The 22,751-nt window shown below is 40.9% G+C and overlaps 1 protein-coding gene across 4 annotated transcripts in view; it reads right to left on the bottom strand.

The window, feature by feature from the left end:
- Positions 1–1,574: 1,574 nt before the first annotated feature.
- Positions 1,575–22,751, bottom strand: part of Ddx6 (DEAD-box helicase 6) — a 36,754-nt gene continuing 15,577 nt past the window's right edge. For all 4 annotated transcript variants that reach the window (XM_059267721.1, XM_059267719.1, XM_059267723.1 and 1 more), the window contains exons 5-14: positions 17,992–18,121; positions 17,095–17,241; positions 14,880–14,974; positions 13,215–13,337; positions 11,022–11,150; positions 9,483–9,599; positions 8,051–8,114; positions 5,823–5,924; positions 4,104–4,286; positions 1,575–2,621 (exon numbers count right to left, since the gene is read on the bottom strand). In XM_059267721.1, coding sequence (XP_059123704.1) covers positions 4,111–4,286; positions 5,823–5,924; positions 8,051–8,114; positions 9,483–9,599; positions 11,022–11,150; positions 13,215–13,337; positions 14,880–14,974; positions 17,095–17,241; positions 17,992–18,121 — 1,083 coding nt within the window. In that variant the 3' untranslated portion in view covers positions 1,575–2,621; positions 4,104–4,110. The remainder of the gene's footprint in view (positions 2,622–4,103; positions 4,287–5,822; positions 5,925–8,050; positions 8,115–9,482; positions 9,600–11,021; positions 11,151–13,214; positions 13,338–14,879; positions 14,975–17,094; positions 17,242–17,991; positions 18,122–22,751) is intronic.

The raw sequence follows: 22,751 nt of genomic DNA, 5'->3' as shown, positions 1-22,751 counted from the left end.
AGGCTTTGACCCGGTCAGTAGGGCATCTTCCCATGACCAGCTCGTGTGAGCTGAGCACCACACCCCCCACAGCCTCTCCACTGTCCTGCGGTGGTACCAGCTAGTCCAAGTGCCACAACTCATCAGAGGCTGTATTCAGTAATGCTCTCCATGTGGAGTCTGTGCTTTAAGAGGGACCTGTAGGCATGTGGCACCTGGCAGAGCAGCCCAAGGTTGGCAAGAGGCTGCATTTTTTGTTGACTCACCCACATGCCCTCTGGCGAGATACGAAATGCATTTATACTCCTTTCCTGCAATGTTCTACATGGATGATCCCTCTCATCTCGCCAAAGGCAGGAAGAAAGAGAGCCGCATCAGTACAAGGGCAAGATCTGTTGGTCAAAAGTATATTTTTTAAGACCCCTCCCCCACCCTCCCTAAAAAAGTGACTTCCTTAATTTGGTTTATGTTTAGTAACCAACATATACTGGACTTGCCTTCTGGGGTTTGTACTGTGCAGCTCTTGCTACAGTTGTTACGGAGTCAGGGTTATGTCTCATCAGGAGGCATCTGCAGGATTTTCATTCCCAAGGAACTTGGGATTGAGTCACAAATAGTTTTGTTTTAGAGCTAGGCAAAGTCAAAAAGCATCTTTGAATAATTGATTCCTTTATTCAGGTGAGTTAAGCATGAAAGCATACACATACCTTGTCAGTTCCAAGGTTTTGAAAAATGATGGAATATGGAAATCAGTATTTTTTTAAATTTTGTTTTTTGCTTTTTTTGTTCCCTAGATGCCTCCTGACTGACCTAGTACACTGGGTTAAAAGGGAATTAAAAACATTAAAAAAAAAAAAAAAAAAAAAAAGCTCACTGGTTGATTCATCTCACTCCTTTTGCCTGGAGATCAGGCCAAACATCGAGCTTGTTGGGAGGGGCACGGTTTACAGCAACACTCCCACCTAGAGCATCTGCCAGCGACTTACAGTGCAGGGTGACAGGCGGCAGCACAGAATCATGGCAAACAGCTTTCTGCAGCAATGACGTCAGAGTGTTCAGGGTCGCCCATTCATCCCTGCCAAAGTGTATGTATCAAGGTGGGCCAAGGGTAACTCCCACCCTGCAGGTGACTGAAGACAGCTAAGCTTCACCACCACCAAGCCCAGGGAGCTGGTACTGGCTGGTCCTCTGAAGTGCAAATGCATGCTTCACACACCACACTCTGCTCTCAAACTGCACTCCATACCCTTCTCCCACTCCAAGGAAGATTAATCTTTGTTCCCCTATGCAGAACTTGGGAAGTTCCTCAAACTTTTAGAGCAGGAGAACCAACTCACAGAGCTCCTCAAAGCTCTCAGGAATCAGAGATTTCTGATCTTCCTTGCTCTCTGCACTACAAGAGCAGTGTGGTGGTAGACAGTGCCTCCTGGGCTTCCGGGCCCCTTCCCAACCCAGGGCTCCACAGAGGTCTGCTTCCTAGAGTCAGAGGCCAAAGCACTTTTTAGAATTTAGTGTTGCAGGAAACTGAGCCCCTCTCATCTTTAGCTGCTCCCATAATCACTCTAATCCCCTTAATCCCAGCAACCTTCATCCAAAAAAAAATAATATATATATATGTATATATATATATATATATATATATGAACCCAGAAAAAAAACTTATTTACAAAGTTTATACAAGTATACACATCCAATTTTCTACGGGACGCGCTTTGCCACAGAGGAAAGAGGGTCAAGGCTCTGACACGTCTCCACGTCAAGTGCCACACTGCTCATGGAGGTGTGAGAGCCAGGGTGGTGGTCTGCTGTAGAGCAGAGGCTTGTCATACGGCTCCTGCAGTGAGAGGCTGCTCTTTCCTTTGGGAGCGACGATGGTGCGTCTACTCAGCCCAGAAGAAAATTTTACTTGGTATTGTTTTTGTTTTTTTTTTTTAAATACATGTATTTACAGTGTGGATGGACTGCAGTTGTGAATCAACTCCTCCATATAAAGAAAAGAAAAATGGCGCTACCATCACTAGTCCACCTTCCGGCCCTGGGCATGAGGACTGGTACAACAGGAAGAGACTTCAACTTGAAACAAAAATGAACAGGCAAAGAAAAAAAAGAGAAAAGAAAAGAAAATAGAACATGACTTTGTTGATTCCTTGGGCTGTGTGTAAAGATGATATTCTTAATGGTCTCGTAGCATAAGGCACTTCGCACAAATAAGTAATAAGCTCTTCAGGCTTAAAAAACGGATGACTAATCAGGGAGAAGTTGAAATGCAGTAGAGTCAACTATTGGAGAATTGTAGACAGGTGTGTGTGGTCACCAAGGTTCTTCTCTTTTCAGGGTTTCTCCCTCCTTTTCTTTTTCCTCTTTTCGTGTCCCCTTTCCCCAGAAAACATCTTTAAAAACCAGCAGTTAGTGCAACGAATGTTCAGTCAGCACACAGTGCAAACAAGTGGAACAAAAAACGTCTATTTCTTCTTCTTCTCATTTTCTCTTTACCAGTTAAAAAAAAAAAGAAAAATGTCTGAGCTCTCATATAACTCTTCATAGTTCCAAAATAAAGATGAAAAAACCCACAAAGAGAAGAGCACCCCCCCCCCCAAATGATGTGTCACAGATCCAAGGAGCCTTTTGCAGTTTGTCAAAGCCTATGGAAAAAGTTTAGAAATTTAAAATTAACACCCATGAAAGCAATCTAAAACAAAAAGACATGTTTTCACAACCCCTCCCAAACTCTCTTCAGTACTTTCTCCTGAAACTACTGGGGTCTACTAGTTCCCTGCAAGAATCTCAGCTGGATATAGTGGCTCACGCATATAAATCTAAGCACTCAGGAGACCAAGGCAAGAGGATCTGAGTCAAGAGACCAAGGTATGAGTTTGTCTTAGGCGAGCTAGGGCTACAGACTCTGTCTCAAGAAAAGGGGGGAGAAAAAAAAAAAAAAAATCAACCAACCAACAACTTTCCCCACATGCCCTAGGATTCTGATAGAAGAATGAATGACAGTCTACTTCACAATAATAATTAAGAGGCCAGCCGGGCGGTGGTGGCGCACGCCTTTAATCCCAGCACTTGGGAGGCAGAGCCAGGCGGATCTCTGTGAGTTCGAGGCCAGCCTGGACTACCAAGTGAGTTCCAGGAAAGGCGCAAAGCTACACAGAGAAACCCTGTCTCGAAAAACAAAAACAAAAACAAAAAATAAATAAATAAATAAATAAAAATTAAGAGGTCAAGTGTGGTGGTATTTACACATCTTTAATCCTAGCACTTGGGAAGTGGAAGCATGAAGATCAGGTTCTCAAGGCCATCCTACAGTAGATGAAGAGTTTGAAGGCACTTCTGGCTCCCTGAACTTTCTCAAAAACAAACAAAAACTGCCTTTCATTTTATTTTGGAGACAGGGCTATGTAGCCCAGAATGACTCAACTTCACAACTGTACATGTAGTCTCCAGTGCATTGCAGGCACTCCCAACAGCACATGGCGGGAGATCCCTGAAGCCACAGTAACAGTTAACCCTCCTCTTCCTGCAGGACTGCAAATTTGTGGTCGTGCAGTGCTCTCTCTGTCTTGGGTTCAATCTCCAGCATGAAAGGTCTGCACTGTGACTGCAAAGTGAGGCGTCAAGCCCAGTCAAGGCGTCTCTCTCTAAGGAAAACTTTGCCTCACACCTGAGCACAGCCACAAATGCAATGTGAGAAACCAGAGGGGCATTTTAAAAAGACATGTCTATAATGTGTTACATATTTGATAACAAGGTATTACAGGTAATTTGACTTAATTTATTAATGCACCCATCCAAAGAAAAAAAAGGACAGGGTTTGTAAAAAAGGGGAGCAGGAAATCTTTTTATACCGAGACTGCCACTGCCCTTTGCTTTTCATTATTCTGAGAACCGAATCTGTGTCAGGTGCCACTCCTATCCACATACTCAGCACTGGCTTAGTCTCTAGTGACATGGTTGCCCCACCCAAGCGAGTCTTGGTTCTCATTCCTATTTCTGACACTGGGCATAGCTCCTGAAGGAGGAGGAGGAGGAGGAGGAGGAGGAGGAGGAGGAGGAGGAGGAGGAGGACGACCTTATTTCTTTCCTACGTCTGAAGGTGCTGATTACTCTGGTCAGATACATACGTGCTTGTTACGGTTTCTCGTCTTCTACAGGCTCGCTGTGGTATTCTGCCACATACAGGCTCTTGTCAATGTTGCTTGGGATAGGTTTAATTTCTGTTCCCAGTTGCTCCTCAATACTTTTCAGGTTGAATCGATCATCATATGTGATCAAGTTGATGGCTAAGCCAAGATGACCAAAGCGACCTAAAAAAAGTGTTTAATGAATTTAAACTATGCTAAAAAATTTAAAAAGTGGTAAATAAAATGAGTTAAAGCAACATGTATGTTCAAGTCTGTAATTTGCCAAAACATACAGCATTAATATTTTCAATTGGTGACATTCTGAATGGTAGAAACAAGACAGAAAAAACAAACAAAACAACTTATGGTTTTTCCTTTGGTTCATCAACTGTACTCAACAGGAACCGACTTTTCTGGGGCACCATTCCCTGAACAATACAGCGTAACAACCGCTTACAAAGTCAGCTTGAGCGCACAAGCTACTGCAAAGAAGTCCTTATGTGTAAGATGTGCACCACTTATATGCAAATACCACATGTTTAAAGAGACTGAAAGTACCAGACTTGGATGCTGGCAAAGGTCCTGGAACCCATTTCACACAAACACTAAGGGATAGCGCTATACTTAAGTTATTTTCATCAAATGACAAAATGGATGTTTGTTTGCACAGCTGTCAAATTATACAACTGAACAGCACACTCACGTCACATTATCCAATCAGCACAGCTTTCTTGTACTCCATTTCAAAATACACAACTCAACAGCACACTCACATCACACCATCTAATCAATAGTTTTCTTGTATTCCCATTTCAAAACACACAACTCAACAGAACACTCATGTCACCCCATCCAATCAGCACAGCTTTCTTGTACTCCATTTCAAATTAAGCATGAAGTAATTACTTTAACCTTTTTTTTCCTTTGGGGGGGAGTGAGATACTACGCAGCCTAACTTTGTGTTAACAAGCTGCAGTTGCAGGTGGTTTTATCTACTTGATGTGGGCGTGGGAATCAAACTAAAGAGCTTTACAGGTTCTTTAACAGCAACTCTTACCTCTCCAGTCTAACCCCGCCCCCAATTTTATTCACGGTCCTCCTGCCTCAGCCTCCTAAGCCCAGGGATGATAGGGTATGTGTCACCATGTCAGTTTGAGTTTACTTTTTTTTTTTGGTGTGTAGCGGGGGTTGGTTCTCAATTATGTAGTCCTGGCTGCCCTCAGATCAGTATGTAAACCCAGCTGGCCTCTGATGCAGACATCACCTGCTTCTTCTTCCCAAGTGTACCACATCTAGCCAGCCTACTTTCAAAAGCACTTTTTAATTTTATTATTATGTGTATGTTGTGTGCATGCACGTGTGCTGGCAGCTGGCTCTCTCTCTACTATGAGTTCCAGGACTGAGTTCAGGTTACTGGGCTTGTGCCGCAAATACCTTTACTCACTGAGCCACCTTGCCGGCCTCCAGCTTAACTTTAATGAATGACATAAGCCACCATACAGCTGTAATCAGACTTAGGAGGCTGAGTCAGGTGCATTTTAAGTTACAGGACAGCCTGGGTTAATTAAGTAGCCAAACTTTGTCTCTAGACACAAAGATTTACTAATGAAAAAGTATCAGACAACTAAACTTCTGTGAATTCACTGCTCTCAGAGCTATTATACTTTACAAAAGAAAAATTAGTGATTATATTTGTCATCAAGATGTCTGTTCACTCACCTGATCTTCCAATACGATGAAGATAGGTCTCTGCCAGCTTTGGGAAGTCAAAGTTTATTACCACATTCACAGCTTGTATATCAATACCTCGGGTAAACAGATCTTCAAAAAAAAAAAAAAAAAAATCAGTAATTTTCATTTTATTTTTGAATTGAAACAATTGGAACCACAATGCATTGATTTCTAATGTATCCTGTGTTTATTACTTCATTCAGTTACTACTGGCACTCTTCCATGATTACATACATTATTATAAACAACTTTCTGTTCCTGTAAAAGAAAAGTCACAAAAACTATCTAGGGAACAGCAATGCAGGAAGATGATTGCATAAATGAGTCTTACATTGAATAACTAATGGTTTTCTTATTCTACTGTCTTTTTAATCTGAGACTTACAAATTCAGTATAGCTCAGAAAGGGAATTCTAGAAGTCATTCACCCACTAATCTCGATGACTAGTGCCCACCCATCACAAACCCTCAAACAGGGTCATAACTGGGTCGGTCCAGTCCCCTCGCCTCTTTCTGCATCCCCTTCCAAAACCATTCACGATGTCACTTTTTTTCCTTTTTTGGATAAGGTCCCTGGTGGCCCAGGCTAGTCTTGAACTCATGCTAGGAATACAAGCACTTACTGCCATACCCTGTTAGACCTTTATGGCCCATTTTTTACCCAAGTCTTCAAACCTGAAATCCCCTTTTCTCCACATCTCAAACTTACCCAGTTTATAAAGTCAATCAATACAGCATCTCATCTGAAACTGCAATGACTTTTATACTCTAATAAACACCAGAACTAGTAATATTAAACACTCCACATTACTCCCTTGTCAATCAAGCTCAATTTTTAAGACAAGCCTCACTCACTCTGTAGCTTTGCCTGGCCTTGAATTTGCTAGCAAACCAGGTGGGCTTTGAACCTGAAATAACAACCTGCTCCATCCCAGTGCTTGATGACAACACTTGGCACCAACTCGCATTTTTAACATTTCCTTTTACTGTCCCTTCATTTGTATACTATTTTAAGGCTTCTATCTGAGCTGTGATGGCAAAGCCTAGTACTTCCAAGATTGAAGATTATATGGTATGCAAACTTTGCTTTAATTCCATATTTTCTGAATAAATCACCATTTCTTAAAGGAGAAGTAGCATTTTATTTGTATTTATTACTTTGCTTTTTTGAGATAGGATCTCAATCTGTAGCACAGGCTGGCCTCACACTGCCTCAATCACCCCAACGGGTAGGATTTTATATATGGCTATTTCTACATTCCACACATAAGCAGGCTGACTGAGTGCCGTGCAGAAAACCCTAACCCTAGGATTGGTTCCCAGCATCCAGTAAAACTTGGCATATTGGTGCATACCCATAATCCCTGCACTCAGGAGAAGAAAAGCAGTCATCCTGGGCTACATGAGACCCTGACTCAATAAATAAATAAAACCAATTAATCAGTGTAGTACTTTATGTATTTTATAAGTACTGTTAATTACTATCAATGTCTTCCCTTTTCTTTATTTTAGCGTTAGAGATTGAACTCATAGATCCTAAGCCCCAACTTTTTACTTAAAAGTGGAAAAACAGGGGGGAGGTGCCTGATGGAAATGCAGTTTCTATTTTTTCTTTTCTTTTTGGTTTTTCGAGATAGGGTTTCTCTGTGTAGCTTTGGAGCCTGTCCTGGATCTAGCTCTGTAGACTACAGAGCTAGGTCTGCCTGCCTTTGCCTCCCAATTGCTGTGATTAAAGTCATGTGCCACTACTGCCCAGCCTAGTTTCTATTTTCTTATGTAAACTGAATTTGATGAACAACTTTAACATTCATCAATAAGCTACTTTATGGGTTTCCCAAATGCAGGGGAAAAGATAATGGATACATCTATAAACAGACAAATATTTCACTGCAATTTAAAAAAGTTAACCACTCAATAATATGACTGCCCAGGTAAGACCTGCAATGTCTGGGCTGGAGAGATGGCTCAGAGGTTAAGAGCACTGGCTGCTCTTCCAGAGGTCCTGAGTTCAATTCCCAGCAACCACATGGTGGCTAACAGCACCTATAATGAGATCTGGCGCCCTCTTCTGGCCTGAAGGGATGCTTGCAGACAGAACATTGTATACATAATAAATAAATCTTTAAAAAAGACCTGCAATGTCATGGCTTCACTATGTTACAGAAAGTAATCCAGACAATACAGAGAACAGTGGCCCAAGAAATACAAAACACTTACCAGTGCAAACAAGATTACGGCATAAGCCATTTCGGAAATCATGAAAGACACGATTTCTATGTTCCTGGGGGGAAAGGGAGGATAAACTATTTGAGTAATATTTATATACAACTTAAAATGTCCACCACTACCCAATCAGTTCTTCATACTAAGTATCTTTTTTACAATTAAAAAAAAAAAGTCAGCTTACAGACAGACCACATATATACTAGCTTAGCTTCATCCTTGTTTTTAACTTCTCTGATTTCAGTTATCCATAATCAACTTTGGTCTGAAAACTTTGGAAATAATCCCTAAGTTTTAAAGGACACACTTCTAAGGAGTGATGCAATTTGTATCCCCCTTTGTCTACGATGTGAATCATCACTGTGTCCAGTGAATCTACAGTGTATAGACATTACCCATGTCCTTTAACTATCTTGGTTATCAGATAAACTGTCACAGTTATCAGTGTTCAAGTAACTTTTCTGTAGCAGTCAAAAACTGCATCACTCATTATGTCTGTGTGGTCTTCTTCATTTCATCAGGCAAGCATTTTATCATTTTGTCAGCCCAAGGAGGATAGGTATAAGATATGCTGAGATCACATTCATCTAACCCTTATGACATCTAACCCTTATTCTAGTAAACCTTTTATTATAGTTAATAGTTAAACCATATCATAGTACACATGCATATACAATCTAGTATTGTTTATGATTTCAAGATATCCTAAGTAAGGAGAAGTTACTGTGTATTGAATTCTACAGCAACACTTTCTGTAAAAAAAAAAAAAAAAAAAAAAAGAAAAAAAAAAAAAAAAAGAAAAAAAAAAGTCTGTATTGTTATCCTCCAATAAAGGAGTCATTAGCCACAGGGAACCAACAGAAACTTTGAAATGTACTAATTTGACTGAGGAAAAAAACTTTAAATTGTAGTTGCTTTTAACTAATTTAAATGGCTACATGGAGCTATCTATTAAGGTTATTGCATTAAACAGAACAAATGCAGAAACTACCTGGGAAAGAATGAATTCCACTGTGTTCTTCCTGTGCCCTCCCCCTCCCCACAGGGTTTCCTGCAGCTCAGGCTAATTTCAAACTTACTATGTAGCAGAGAATGACCTGAATTCTTCATTTCCTCTCTACATCCTCTAAGTGCCAGGATTTCAAGCATAGACAAAGAGATCTGCCATTTCTATACTGTTCTTTACGACTTGGTGGTTTAAATGAAGGGTGGTTGTTAGGCTACTAAAGAATAGTTCTTTTGTTCATTCTTTTCCTGGTATGGGGGATTGGAACTCAGGACCTGGCTCTATCACTACACCCTAAGCCAAGCAGTATATTCTTAAACACAGGCATTTATGGAACGTCAAACATAAGAAAACATAAACACTTAAAACAATTTTTTTTGGAAGGGGTTAAATCTATGCAAGTTCTAAATTTACACTCACCTGCCTCATTTTAGCATGGATATAGAAGCAAGAATAACCCAGCTGAGAAATCTTCTTGGCCAGTAATTCAACTCTCTGAGAGGAGTTGCAGAAAATGATGGACTGGTTTATCTGAAGCTGAGCACAAAAGAAGAGTAGGAGAAAGACAAAAACACTTGTTTTGCCAATCTTGAAAATATTATCTAGCAAAAACTTTAAGAAGTCTAAAATTGAGAGTCTCCTAAGAGAGATGGGAAGTTGTAAAAAAAATATAAAAATTTAGTAAACAGTTGCTGATAAGAACTGTTTTTTTGAGACAAGGTTTCTCTGTGTAGTTTTGGTACCTGTCCTGGATTTCACTCTGTAGACCAGGCTGGCCTCGAACTCACCAAGACCCACTTGGCTCTGCCTCCTGAGTGCTGGGATTAAAGGCATGCACCACTGCTGCCCGCCTGGCGCTAGGAATTGGTTTTGTTGCAGCAGAGTGTTTGATAGGGGCCACCTAACTGCCCCAGACAAAAATACAGACTCAGTGGTCACAGAAATCATGCCCTATAAAGCCACTGCTAACACCGAATCAGCAAATAAGAACCAATGCTTTGGGGCTGGAGAGTTCAGCGGGGGAGAGCATGCACGGCTTCTGCAGGAGTCAAGTGCAGTTCTCCACACACACACACACACACACACACACACACACACACACACCCCTTAGGACTCACAACTGCTATAACTTTACTTCCAGGGGCTCTGATACCCTTTTCTAGACTCTTCCATTCCAGCAGCTGCACTCATGTGCATATAACCCCACCCAGACACAGACTCATACATACACATAACGAATAAAAAGAACTACTGTTTCTAGTGAAAATACAGAGTTAGGTACTTGTGAGCCTCTGGTTATGTTTTGTCAATAGATAAGCATGTAATTTCACGTGTTTTCACTTCTTTAAGCATGTCTTACTTAATAATCTATAGTCTCAAACTATATGACTTTTATATATTTTGCATGACTGCAAAAAGCTTACCCAATACCTATTTTCCCTACACAGTCTGTCAGCCTTCTTGTGCTGAAGAGGACAGGACACATTTCAGCAATAGTGTAGGGCCATTTTAGATGAAATCATGAACAGCACCAAAATTTGAAAAAGGCCCAACGACTGAAAAACGGATGCTTGTTTATAGTGTGAGAACTAAGACAAGAAGGCAGATTGTCCTCTTCTTGGACCTTATTGGGGACCAATTTTTTTTCCCCCACATTGTCTACAAAATGACCAAAACACCTTCAGTACTGATTTTGAGGTCACAAATAATTTTAGCAATTAGGTGTATTCACAAAGATTGAATCTAAACAATCAGGATGAACTGCAATAAAGGTAAATTATTTAACAATAAAAGTAAAGCACCTGTGTCAATCAGCTTTAACTTTAAACCAATCAAAGCTGTCTTTAGGAAACACTACTAAGACTTTTTGACAGTGAAGATAATGGGGAAGTAGTACAACTGTCTGATTTACTGGGAATTAGTGGAGGACAAGACTCAGCAGGAAAGCCCACTACTTACCCTGGAGAAAAGCGTATTGAGGCAGTGTACTTTTTGGCGCTCTGTTACATATGCGTAGTACTGGGTCACTCCCTTCAGAGTTAGTTCCTCCATCAGGTTAATTTCATAGGGTTTTTGCAGATGGGAATTCTGGAGGGGCGGGAGGAGAGTAAAGGAAGTCTTAAGGTAAATACTGGGATTCTCCATTAAATTGAAAATGCATGCATTACTTTTTTTTTTTTTTTTTTGCTTTTTTTGGGGAGTGGGGTGGGGAGGTATTGAGGAATTAAACCTAAGGCTTCAGGCATGCTAGGTAAAGAGCTTTACCCCTGAACTCAATTTCTTTTTTCTTCTTCTTTTTCTTCTGAGATAAGGTTTCTCTGTGTGGTCCTGGCTATCCTAAAACTCATTCTGTAAACCAGGTTGGCCTGGAACTCAAAGATCCACCTGCCTCTGTCTCCGAGTGCTGCCTCCCATTGCCGGGTGTCTGAACTCATTTCTTACCCTAAATTTTTATCTTTTTTTGGGGTGTGTGTGTGTGTGTGTGTGTGTGTGTGTGTGTGTTGCTGTAATGGATGCATCTTTTTTCAAAACAAGTATTCATAAAATAAACAAATTAACCTAAAATGGTAGATCTCAGATTCAAAATGTAACTATGTTAGAGATGGGTGTAGTTGTACATGCCTGACCATGCAGAAGGCTGAGACAGGAAGATAACCATGACCACAGAGGTAGTTCCCAGGACATGTTTTGTGTACAAGATTTACCCAGCATCTATGGAATATGTCACCTTGGCATGAAGAACTAAATAAATAAAATTAGATCTCTCTTTCTCTCTCTGAGGCAGAGTCTCACAGCCAGGCCATAGTGAATCACACCTTTAACCCCAGCACTCAGGAGGCAGATACAGGCAGATCTGAGTACAAGGCCAGCCTGGTCTGGAGTGAGTTCTAGGACAGCCAGGGCTACATAGAGAAACCTTGTCTTTTTTTTTTTTTTTTTTTTTTTGGTTTTTCGAGACAGGGTTTCTCTGTGTAGCTTTGCACCTTTCCTGGAACTCACTTGGTAGTCCAGGCTGGCCTCGAACTCACAGAGATCCGCCTGGCTCTGCCTCCCGAGTGCTGGGATTAAAGGCGTGCGCCACCACCGCCCGGCCTGAGAAACCTTGTCTTAAAAAAACCAAAACCAAACAAACAAACCAAAACCAAAACCAAAAAAAGAAAAAAGAAAAGAGAGAGAGAATGTCTATGATACTATGTAGCACTGAATGGCTGGAACACCAGGCTGGCTTTGAACTCATGGAGATCCAGTTTATTTAATTAAAAAAAAAAATATGAGCCAGATGTGGTTGCACATACTTTTAATCCTAGCACTTAGAAGGGGGAGTCAGACCTCTGTGAGTTGGAAGCTAGCCTCCTGGCCAGGGCTACATAGTGAGACCTTGTCTCAAAAATAAAACAAAAACTCAATTGTTTGTGGGATGTCCAGTATGCTGTGAATATATGTTGCTATGATTAATTGATAAATAAAACGCCAATTGGCCAGCAGCCAGGCAGGAAGGATAGTGTAGGCGGGACAAAGAGGGAGGAGAAGGCGGGGTGGAAGAAGGCTGAGTTGGAGACGCTGCCAGCCGCCACCATGAGTAACAACATGTAAGATACCAGTAAGCCACGAGCCATGTGGCAACTTATAGATTAATAGAAATGGGTTAATTTAAGATATAAGAACAGATAGCAAGCAGCCTGCCAAGGCCCTACAGTTTATAAGTAATATGAGTCTCTGTGTGTTTACTCGGAGAATGCAAGTGGGAGAGATTTGTCACGACTGCCAATAGGCTGCGACACAGGAAAACTTCAGCTACCCCCAATTATAATAAATCCATGAACCAATCTTTTTTTTTTTTTTTTTTTTTTTTTTTTGGTTTTTCGAGACAGAGTTTCTCTATGTAGCTTTGCGCCTTTCCTGGAACTCACTTGGTAGCCCAGGCTGGCCTCGAACTCACAGAGATCCGCCTGGCTCTGCCTCCCGAGTGCTGGGATTAAAGGTGTGCGCCACCACCGCCTGGCCATGAACCAATCTTTACTGACCACATGAAAAGAAAATCCTGAAATAGCATAAAGCATACACTCTGATAATAAGATATAATTACGGGTAAAAGCACACACTCCTAACTATCATGACCACACAGATTCCAAGCACAGATTTAATACTTACCATGAACTTTTGTACACTAAGAGGGAAAGTAGCGGAATATAGTAAAATCTGCCTATTTTTAGGTAGTGTGAGAATAATATCCTCCATAATCTGCACAAAATCCTGTGACAACAACTTATCTGCCTGTAATACAAAGAAAAGGCAATTTTAATGAGTAAGGCATTAAAAGTTTTGGTTAGCATATAAACAAAGGGCAAACCACAACCTACAGGCTGTTCCTGGCTATGAACATAAATTCTTTAATACATACAGTATCCAAGGTTACCTAGACAAATCCTCAGTAATTCAGGAGAAAAGGAGCCAAGTATGGTAGCATATGCTTGTAATCCCAGTTCCCAAGTGGCTGAGGTAGAAGAACTGAGAGTTTGAGGTCAGTCTGGGCTACACAATGAAACTGTCTTAAAACAGAGAGAGAGAGGAGGCTATAATCCCTACCTAAAGAAAATTATTAAAATAATAAAGAAAATGATCCCCAGAGGGAGTGGCACTATTAGGAGGTGTGGCTTTGTTGGAGTAGGTGTAGTCTTATTAGAGGAAGTGTGTCACTGTGGGGATGGACTTTGAGGTCTCATACATGCCCAAGCCACGCCCACTGAGACAGACCACTTCCTGTTGCCTGTGCAAGATGCAGAACTTTCAGCTACTTCTCCAGCACCATGTCTGCCTGCACACCACCGTGTCCTAACATGATGATCATGGTCTGAACCTCTGAAAACTCTAAGCCAGCCCAACTAAATGTTTTTGTTTATAAGAGCTGGCGTGGTCATAGTTTACAAAACCAAACCAAACCAGGTTCTGAATTCCAACCATTTGGGCTGAAACTGCAAACAGGCTGTCTACATCCCATAACAACTTTCTTTTTTTCTTTTTTTTTTTTTGAGACAGGGTTTCTCTGTGTAGCTTTGCGCCTTTCCTGGGACTCATTTGGTAGCCCAGGCTGGCCTCGAACTCACAGAGATCCGCCTGGCTCTGCCTCCCGAGTGCTGGGATTAAAGGCGTGCGCCACCACCGCCCGGCCCATAACAACTTTCTAAGACACCTTGACTTTATCAGACTGTAAAAAATAAGTAAAAGCATGTTACGATGTACTTAATGTTGACATAATATTTGGTCCTATTCCTCATTAGTCAGTCAGTAATCTAAAACAAACCAAACAGGAAAATATTCCAAAACATTAATACTGACAAGCTACATGCATAAAGCACTGCTAGATCCAAGAGACACACAGTTGAGTAAGTTTTTATTTTTAAGACTGGGCCTCACTATGTAGCCCTGACTGGCCTGAAACCTGCTGTGTGGACCAGCTGACCTCCAACTCAAGAGACCCATGTGACTCTGCCTCTCAGGTGAAATACCTGGCCTCAGTTAACTAAGTTCTTAAAAGGAATTTATATTAGGTTATAACCTAAAGAGACAACAAATTTCAAAAAGAGCGAACAATATCAAGTAGCAGATTAAAAAAAGGGTTGATAGGCCTTACATGCTTTTAAAATGTATCACTGAATAGGAAGACTTAAAATGAACTTGGCTTGGTTATTTGGTAACATAAATATCTGGATATGTTTACTGAAAGGTCAAACAAAAACAGCTTTTGCTTTATTCATTGAAAACTGTAAGCAAAGCTTCTGATAGCACAGAAAAGTCCTTTTAAATGAAGAAACTTACCTCATCCAATACTATCATCTGGACATGGTCAACCTTTGCTACTCCTTTCTTGATAAGATCCAGGATTCTGCCAGGGGTAGCGATCACCACATGTACTACACGAGATTTACAGGAAAAAGAGATTCAGGAAACATACATTCTTATTAATTTTATCTTGCACACAACACACACACACACACACACACACACACACACAAAATCTACATAATTTTATAGTATGTATTTATCATTCTAAACACTGTTTATGGAGATACAAATTAATACAAAAAGGTTAAAAAGATGTGTTTTGGGCTGTATATTCCCATTTCACCCCATGACAGCTAGATAATATTTGTTTCATTTCTACATTGAGTAGGCTAGTTTCCCAAATCACCAATTCCAACTAAGCGGCATACAGCTTTTGTCTTACGATAATCTGCAAGAAATAACAGCCAGACCACAGGGTTTCCCATACAAAAGACAGGCCTTCAATCTAGGCAATATTGCTCAGACTGTTTTAAAGGGAAAACAGAATGGCTACTAAAAACAAAAACTGTACAATTAAAAAATATAGCCAAGTTAACCAAATAATAAATAATACATATTAATATTCTGACCATACTTGATTTTAAATGTGCTCTTGCCATTTTGTTGACTCTTTTACACTCAGCATTATACCATGGAGAGCCTTTCATGAAAACTGAATACAAGTCAGTCATTCTTTACTTACTCTGTGAAACAACACTCAGGCTATACCTCACTGTATTTAGCCAATCTCCCAAAATATTTAAATTTACCTTCTTTTTGAGTACTACAAACCACACCAGAGTAAACAACTTTCTATGTGTGTATGTATACACACACAAAAATGTTGTGTGTGTGTGTATAGCCTATTTACCCAGTTACTTGAAAACAGAAATCCATAATCTGAAATATTCTGCCATGTATATTGCACACTCATGTTATAACACAGCCTACTTTCCACAAATGTGCATTATTGATAACTAATACTTCTTAGCCTTGAAAATTAGAACAATTTTAATATAAATTCAGTACTTTGAACCAAATTAAAGAATACTAAAAAATATTTAATCCCAGCTTTCAGGAGGCAAAGGCAGGCAGATCTTTGGGAGTTTGAGGTTTAAGAACAGCCTGGTCTACATAGCAAGTTCTAGGACAGCCAGGTCTACATAGAGATACTATCTCAAAAACAAAACCTGAAAATACTAATAAAGGTAAGTATCCTTTTTAGTTATCCATTTATTTCTCTTCAAAGAAATGTTTTTCCACTGTTCATTTTCTACTGCAGCACTTCTGATCCTGGATTCCTTGTTTTGTTATGACGGGGCATCATGTGCTCTGGGCTGGCCTCGAACTCACTATGTAGGCGAGGATGTCCTTCAACTTTTGACTTTTGATCCTCTTGTTTTCATTTCCCTAGTGCTAGGATTACAGGCACATGCCACCAAATCCAGTTTATTTGGTGCTGCGGACAGGAACACCCAGGGCTTTGTATATGCTAGGCAAGTGTTTTACCAACTGAGCCACCCTTAGTCCCACTGTTAACTTTTATTTTTATTTTTTGGTTTTTGAGACAGGGTTTCTCTGTGTAGCCCTGGTTGTCCTGGAACTCGCTCTGTAGACCACTCACAGAGATCCACCTGGTTCTGCCTCCCGAGAGCTGGGATTAAGGGCGTGTGCCACCACCACTGGGCCCCACTGTTAATTCTTTTTTTTTTTTTTTAAAAGATTTATTTATTATGTATACAGTATTCTGTTTGTGTGTATCCCTGCAGGCCAGAAGAGGGCACCAGATCTCATTACAGATGGTTGTGAGCCACCATGTGGTTGCTGGGAATTGAACTCAGGACCTTTGGAAGAACAAGCAGTGCTCTTAACCTCTGAGCCATCTCTCCAGCCTCCCCACTGTTAATTCTTAAAAATATTTTTTAGTTATTTTCTAAAAGAAAACACTTGGGGGCTAGAGATGGTTAAGAGTCTGTACTGCTCTTCCAAAGAATTCAAGCTCAATTCCCAGCACCTACATCAGGTGGTGCACAACTGCCTGTAACTCTAGCCCCAGGGAATTCAGTGCCTTCCCCACTGGGCACCTGCACACATGTGTGCACAACCACCCCCTACACCCACATAATTAAAAACGCATCTAAAACATCAGTCAACAAGAGGCACTTGTGACTGCAATTGGTCAGAGTGCTGATACGTTAGCCGTCCCTACCTGTGTCATCAAGCCTCATTATGTCATCCCGTAAGTTGGTTCCTCCTGTGGTCGCCATCACTTTGGCCCCTCCCATATGTTTGCTGACCTGGATGCAAATCTGACTGACCTGGAGAGCAAGTTCTCTAGTGGGAACAATCACCATAGCTAGAAAATACCCAAGAAGGGGGGGGGGGGGGGGAGGAAGAACATGTCATATTTTAGAAGCTTAAGAAGCTATAATAATAGTTTCACTGGGGTATTAAGTCTAATCACGCAGGCATAACATAAGACAATATTTCTAAGAGTCTTAAACTACATTTGACAGAAGAGATTCACTAAACTATAGTAAATGCCTCCTGCTCAGATTCTACTTACATCATATGAAAGTAAAGTGAGATAATTATAAACTTAAAGTTGGAAAATTTAAGAAAGCTTTAGAGGTGAAATCTTAATTATAGGAAATGAATCCAGAGAAAACTATAGAAATTTGCTTCTCTTCCATCGTCTAAGCTCTTAAAACTCCCAAAGCTCAAGCCTTTACAACAGAAGCACTTAGTGTTTCTACAAGGAGCCCTGCTTACACAGCTCCCACAAGGGAATTCAGTTTCATAGGCCATAAGCAATAACAACTCATTTAACCTCTCAACAATTCAGTTTTCTTAACTAGAGGGCAATAAAACTTACTTTTCTTATCACACATGGATATTCTCAACTGTGTGCCATATAAAAGTACCCTGAAAGTGGGAAATCCCCTTTAAAAGTTGGGATCACTTTTAGACAATTAGGCCAAATACTGTAAGAACAGAATAAAGTCTGTAACAAGTCTGGATTGCATAAATTTGGACCAAGAGTAAAACCTACAACGCTCCAAGTGTAACCAGACAGTTTCTCTCTCACACACTCTGTCCAACTAACCTTGAATAGTGTCCTTCTTCAGGTCCAGCCGCTCAAGTAAGGGAATGAGGTAGGCACCGCTTTTGCCTGTTCCATTTTTTGCTCTAGCTAAGATATCCCTACCAGATAAAGCGATGGGAATGCTCTCCTCCTAAAACAAGGCAACGGAAAAATTACTTGTGAATAAATGCAATCCATAACCAGATTCTTCTCTAAGTTACACTGAAGAATAAATACCCTTCTCCATACTGCTTTCAAGTGTACTGTTCAGATTTTACATGAACGGCAAAGACCCAAGTGGATTAGCAGTGATCATTAACACCATTATGAACCAAAAATTTGCCAAAACTGTTCACAGAAAATATTCTGAGTTTAATCCCAGAGTAACAGAAAGGGCAAGTGAGGTAGGCTTGGTGGTACACACCTCTCATGCCACAGGCAGAGGTAGGCAGATCAGAGTTCAAGGCCAGCCTGGTCCTGACAGCCATAGACAGTCTCTCTATGCAGAGAAAGATTCTGTCTCAAAAATCAAACAAAAAACAGAGTGCCTGTATGTGTATACAAAGAAAGTAACAGAGGAAAAGGAGATCTCAAAGAGCTGTAACAGACCTGAAACAAAGAGCCAGACACAGTAGCTCACGCCTGTAATCCAGTGGGCAGGAGGGGCAGGAGGTGAAGACCAGTTTGACTTATTTAAGAGCCTGTGTGAAAAAATCACACCAACAACTCCAAGGAAAGAGTATATAGCATATGCTATTTTCAGGCCAGTAAAGCCAGGAAAAAAACTGGACTGGAGATGTAGTGACTGAATGCATGGTTAGCCATTTGCAAGGTCTTTGGTTCAATGCTCAGTACAAAAGCACAAACAAACAAACAAACAAACCCAAAAAACAAAAACCCAAACAAAGAAAACAAAAAAACAAAACCCAAAGCAAGAAAAAAATTGTAGATTAGACAGCTTCTCCTTACACGAAATAGAAATATAGCAGTAACCTAAAAACATTTATCCCTGGGTCCTAGGAGGCACTTATTTTTTATTTTATCAACCTCCAGTGTCTTTCCCAACTTCTTCGTCCTGAATCATGTTCAACTGAAGACGCATCACTGAAGTGAAACTTCATTTTCTTGTTTTGGTTTTTCAAGACAGGGTTTCTCCATGTTATAGCCCTGGCTGTCCTGGATCTCGCGCTGTAGCCCAGGCTGGCCCTGAACTCATAGAGATCCGCCAGCCTCTGCCTCCCAGCGCTGGGATTAAAGGATGCGCCCCCACTGCTCGCCTCACTTTCACTTTTGAGCTTACTGTGTCATGTCCGTTTTCAATAACCACAACAAAAATAACACTTATTACCTGGAACACAGTAAAGGATAACCAAGTGACTGAAAACTAAGCACACACATAGAAACTGAAAGGGAAATAGGCACAAATTAAGACAGACCCCACTGTTCAGCTACAGATTCCCTACAAACAACCTGCTCACAAACTTGTCACTTAATGAGCTCTAAGTTTGACAAGAGTATTGTAAGACAAGGTGGTTAGAAAGTGTTCATGTAAAAATAACTAAACTAAAAACAAAATTTAAATTATGTGTGTATGTGTGTCTCTGTGTGTGTGTCCCTGCAGAAGAGAGTGTCCAAGTCCCTGGAGGTGGAGTTATAGGCAGTTATGAGTCACTGAGGTAGGTACTGGGAACCCAACTGAGGTCCACTGCAAGAGCAAGCGCTCTTAATCATTAACCATCTCTCTCCAGCTCCATAAAAACCAAAGTTTTTAAAATTCAGAAAAAAAATTCTCTATAATTTTCTTAAGGCAAATATCTATGTAATAATCTAGTAATTAAATTTAAAAAATGGTGGCGGCGGACGCCTTTAATGCCAGCACTCAGGAGATAGAGGCAGTCAGATCTCTGTGAGTTCAAGGCCAGCCTGGTCTACAGAGTGACTTCCAGGAAAGCCAGAGCTGTTACACAGAGAAACCCAGTCTCAAAAGAAACAACAACTATGTTCTGCCACCCTCAAAACTGACATTACAAGTCAGCTAACCACGTAAAACACTCTCATTTCTTATCCCCAAGCTTCATATAATGGCTCAACATCATTGCACTTCAGAGACAAACACTAGAAACACTAGAAACACTAGAAAAAGACAAGGTTACTAAAAAATAGTGGAAGCTAGACATATTTAGGCATAGAACCCTTCACACGTGGGAGAAAAGAGACTTGTTTTCCTTACAAAAGCTTCTGTTCCCTTACTCATCTCAAAAAGTCAAAGCGTGAGAAACACTCAATGCCCCCTGATTTGTCTCTTTCATATGGATTCTCTCAGTCTCTAGTCCTGGCTGGTCTCAAACTCTTGGGGAGCCTGTTGCCTCAGCGCCTTGAGTACTAAGATTACAGGCATGAGCTGCCAAACTCAGTGAAATAGTTCAAAGACAATGTTTTAGAAAATTGTATTTTGTTTTCAGAGCCTTTAGCCTCACCCCAACCCCTGACAATTCCTAGAGTAAATTAAGAGTTTATTTTATAACTTAACAGGCTCAGAAAAGTCAGGACGAGCCCTTACTGTACAAGCCTGCCGACCCATCCCTGGATCCCAGGAGGAAAGCAGGGAAATGGAGATAAGGAGGATCAGAATTTTAGGGTCGTTTTGTGCTACGTAGCAGGTTAAGAGGCCAGCCTTGGCTACAGGCGACCCTTTGCTCCCTCCCCTCCAAAAGCCATATAGAGATGGTTATTCTCAATTTAGATAATATAAAATATATTTGGTATAATTAGCAAATTACTATATTTGGCCTTTTATTCAAAAACAATATTTTGAATTTGGAGCTCCAGAACCATTGAGCAGGCTCAATTCTTTGAGGTGGGGGGGTGGGAGGGGCACATCCAAGCAGGCTGAGCAGGCACTCTACTGAGTCACAGCCCAAGAAAGAGAGAGAGAGAAAAGAAAGAAACAAATATATACATATGACCACTTTTTAAAGTAAAGCTCAAGGACAGTTTGTTAAGTTTAAACACAAACCCCGAGTAGGCCAGTCGTGAACCTCAGCAACTACTGGGAGAAAGGAGGAAAAGGGCCATGGAATTTAAAAAGTCAGCCACAGGGGGAACAGAGAGGCTTCAGAGAAAAGTGGAAGCCAGGTGGTGGTGGTGCACACCTTTAATCCCAGCACTCCAGAGGCAGGCGGATCTCGGAGTTCAAGGCCAGCCTGGTTTACAGAGCGAGTTCCAGACAGCCAGGGCTACACAGAGAAACCCTGTCTCGAACTCTCCCTATCCACAAGGATACAGAACAAAGAAAAATGGTAAATTATGCTCTTCTGAGTAATTCAGAAAAGTGAGAAATATTTTTAAATGACAGCTTTTCTTCAAACTCTTCTACAAAAAAAGGGGAAGAGCCCCTTTCAAAACACAGAAAGTTTTCATTAATCATTACTAAAATAAAAATTAAACCATATCTTAAATGATGACAGATCACTTGTATAGTATTTCTGAGAATACAAATACTGAACAGTTCTGTTTGTTTGTTTTTTGGTTTTTCGAGACAGGGTTTCTCTGTAGTTTTGCGCCTTTCCTGGAACTCACTTTGTAGACCAGGCTGGCCTCGAACTCACAGAGATCCGCCTGGCTCTGCCTCCCGAGTGCTGGGATTAAAGGCGTGCGCCACCACCGCCCGGCTCTGTTTGTTTCTTAAAAACAGATTTTTATCTTTTGCATGTGTAACCCTGCTGACTTGAGTCCCATACCCAAAACATGTCCTCTGATTTCCATGTGTGCCATGGAAAGTATGCACACACACACTCTCTCACAAACACACAAATAAAAATTTTAGAAATTAAAAATAAAAAGATTAGCCAGGTGGTGGTGGCACATGCCTTTAATACCAGTGCTCAGGAGGTAGGGGCAGGTAGATCTCTGTGAGTTCTAGGCCAGCCTGGTCTACAGAGCATGATCCAGGCAGGTTCCAAAGCTACACAGAGAAACCTTGTGTCCAAAATAAAATAAAATAAAATAAAAAGAAATACAGTGTCCAGTGAGACAGGGCTGGCTGGGGTGGGTCAAAGTTCTTGCCTGTTGACTTTGAACATACATGGAAAGAGCCAACTCCTAAAGGCTGCCTTTTGACCTCCACATGTGTGTCATGGCAGCCATATGCTCACATTCACAATAATAAATGAAATTAGAAAAAAAAATGAGCTATCCTTTAGCATAATACACCATGCCACTGTAAAAAAAGACAGAATTCCTACTCATACTTGTTGATAAAGGCTAAGAAACAGAATTCATGGGGGTGGGCATGGAGGTGTGGCATGGTGGTGGTGTACATCTTTAATCCCAGCACCGAGGCAGAAGCAGGAGGATCTCTGAGTTTATGGCCAGCCAGAACTACACGCTAAAACCCTAGGTGGAGGTGGCTTTTCTTCACTTGACACACAGTGCCTGGTGCACACAAGGAAAGCATTCATCACTGAGCTCTACCAACAGGCTTTTCTTTAAGACAGTTGTTATGTTACTATGTACCCCAGGCTATCATGAAACCCAGGCTACTGAGTTTACAAGGGCACACACCTCCACAGCCCACTATCAGGAGTATTTCTAGCAAACCCTAAAAGCTAAAAAAAAAAAAAAAGTTACTCATGGTGGTTCAAAACTTTTTTTTTTTTTTTTTAAATGCAATTGATGCCAGGCGGTGGCGTCGCACGCCTTTTTTTTTTTTTTTTTTAAAGATTTATTTATTTATTATGTATACAGTGTTCTGCCTGCACATATCCCTGCAAGCCAGAAGA

Source organism: Peromyscus eremicus, chromosome 7 (genome assembly GCF_949786415.1).
Source record: "Peromyscus eremicus chromosome 7, PerEre_H2_v1, whole genome shotgun sequence".
Taxonomy (NCBI): domain Eukaryota; kingdom Metazoa; phylum Chordata; class Mammalia; order Rodentia; family Cricetidae; genus Peromyscus; species Peromyscus eremicus.
The sequence above is the reverse complement of the archived record's forward strand: the minus strand, read 5'-3'. Positions and strand labels throughout refer to the sequence as shown.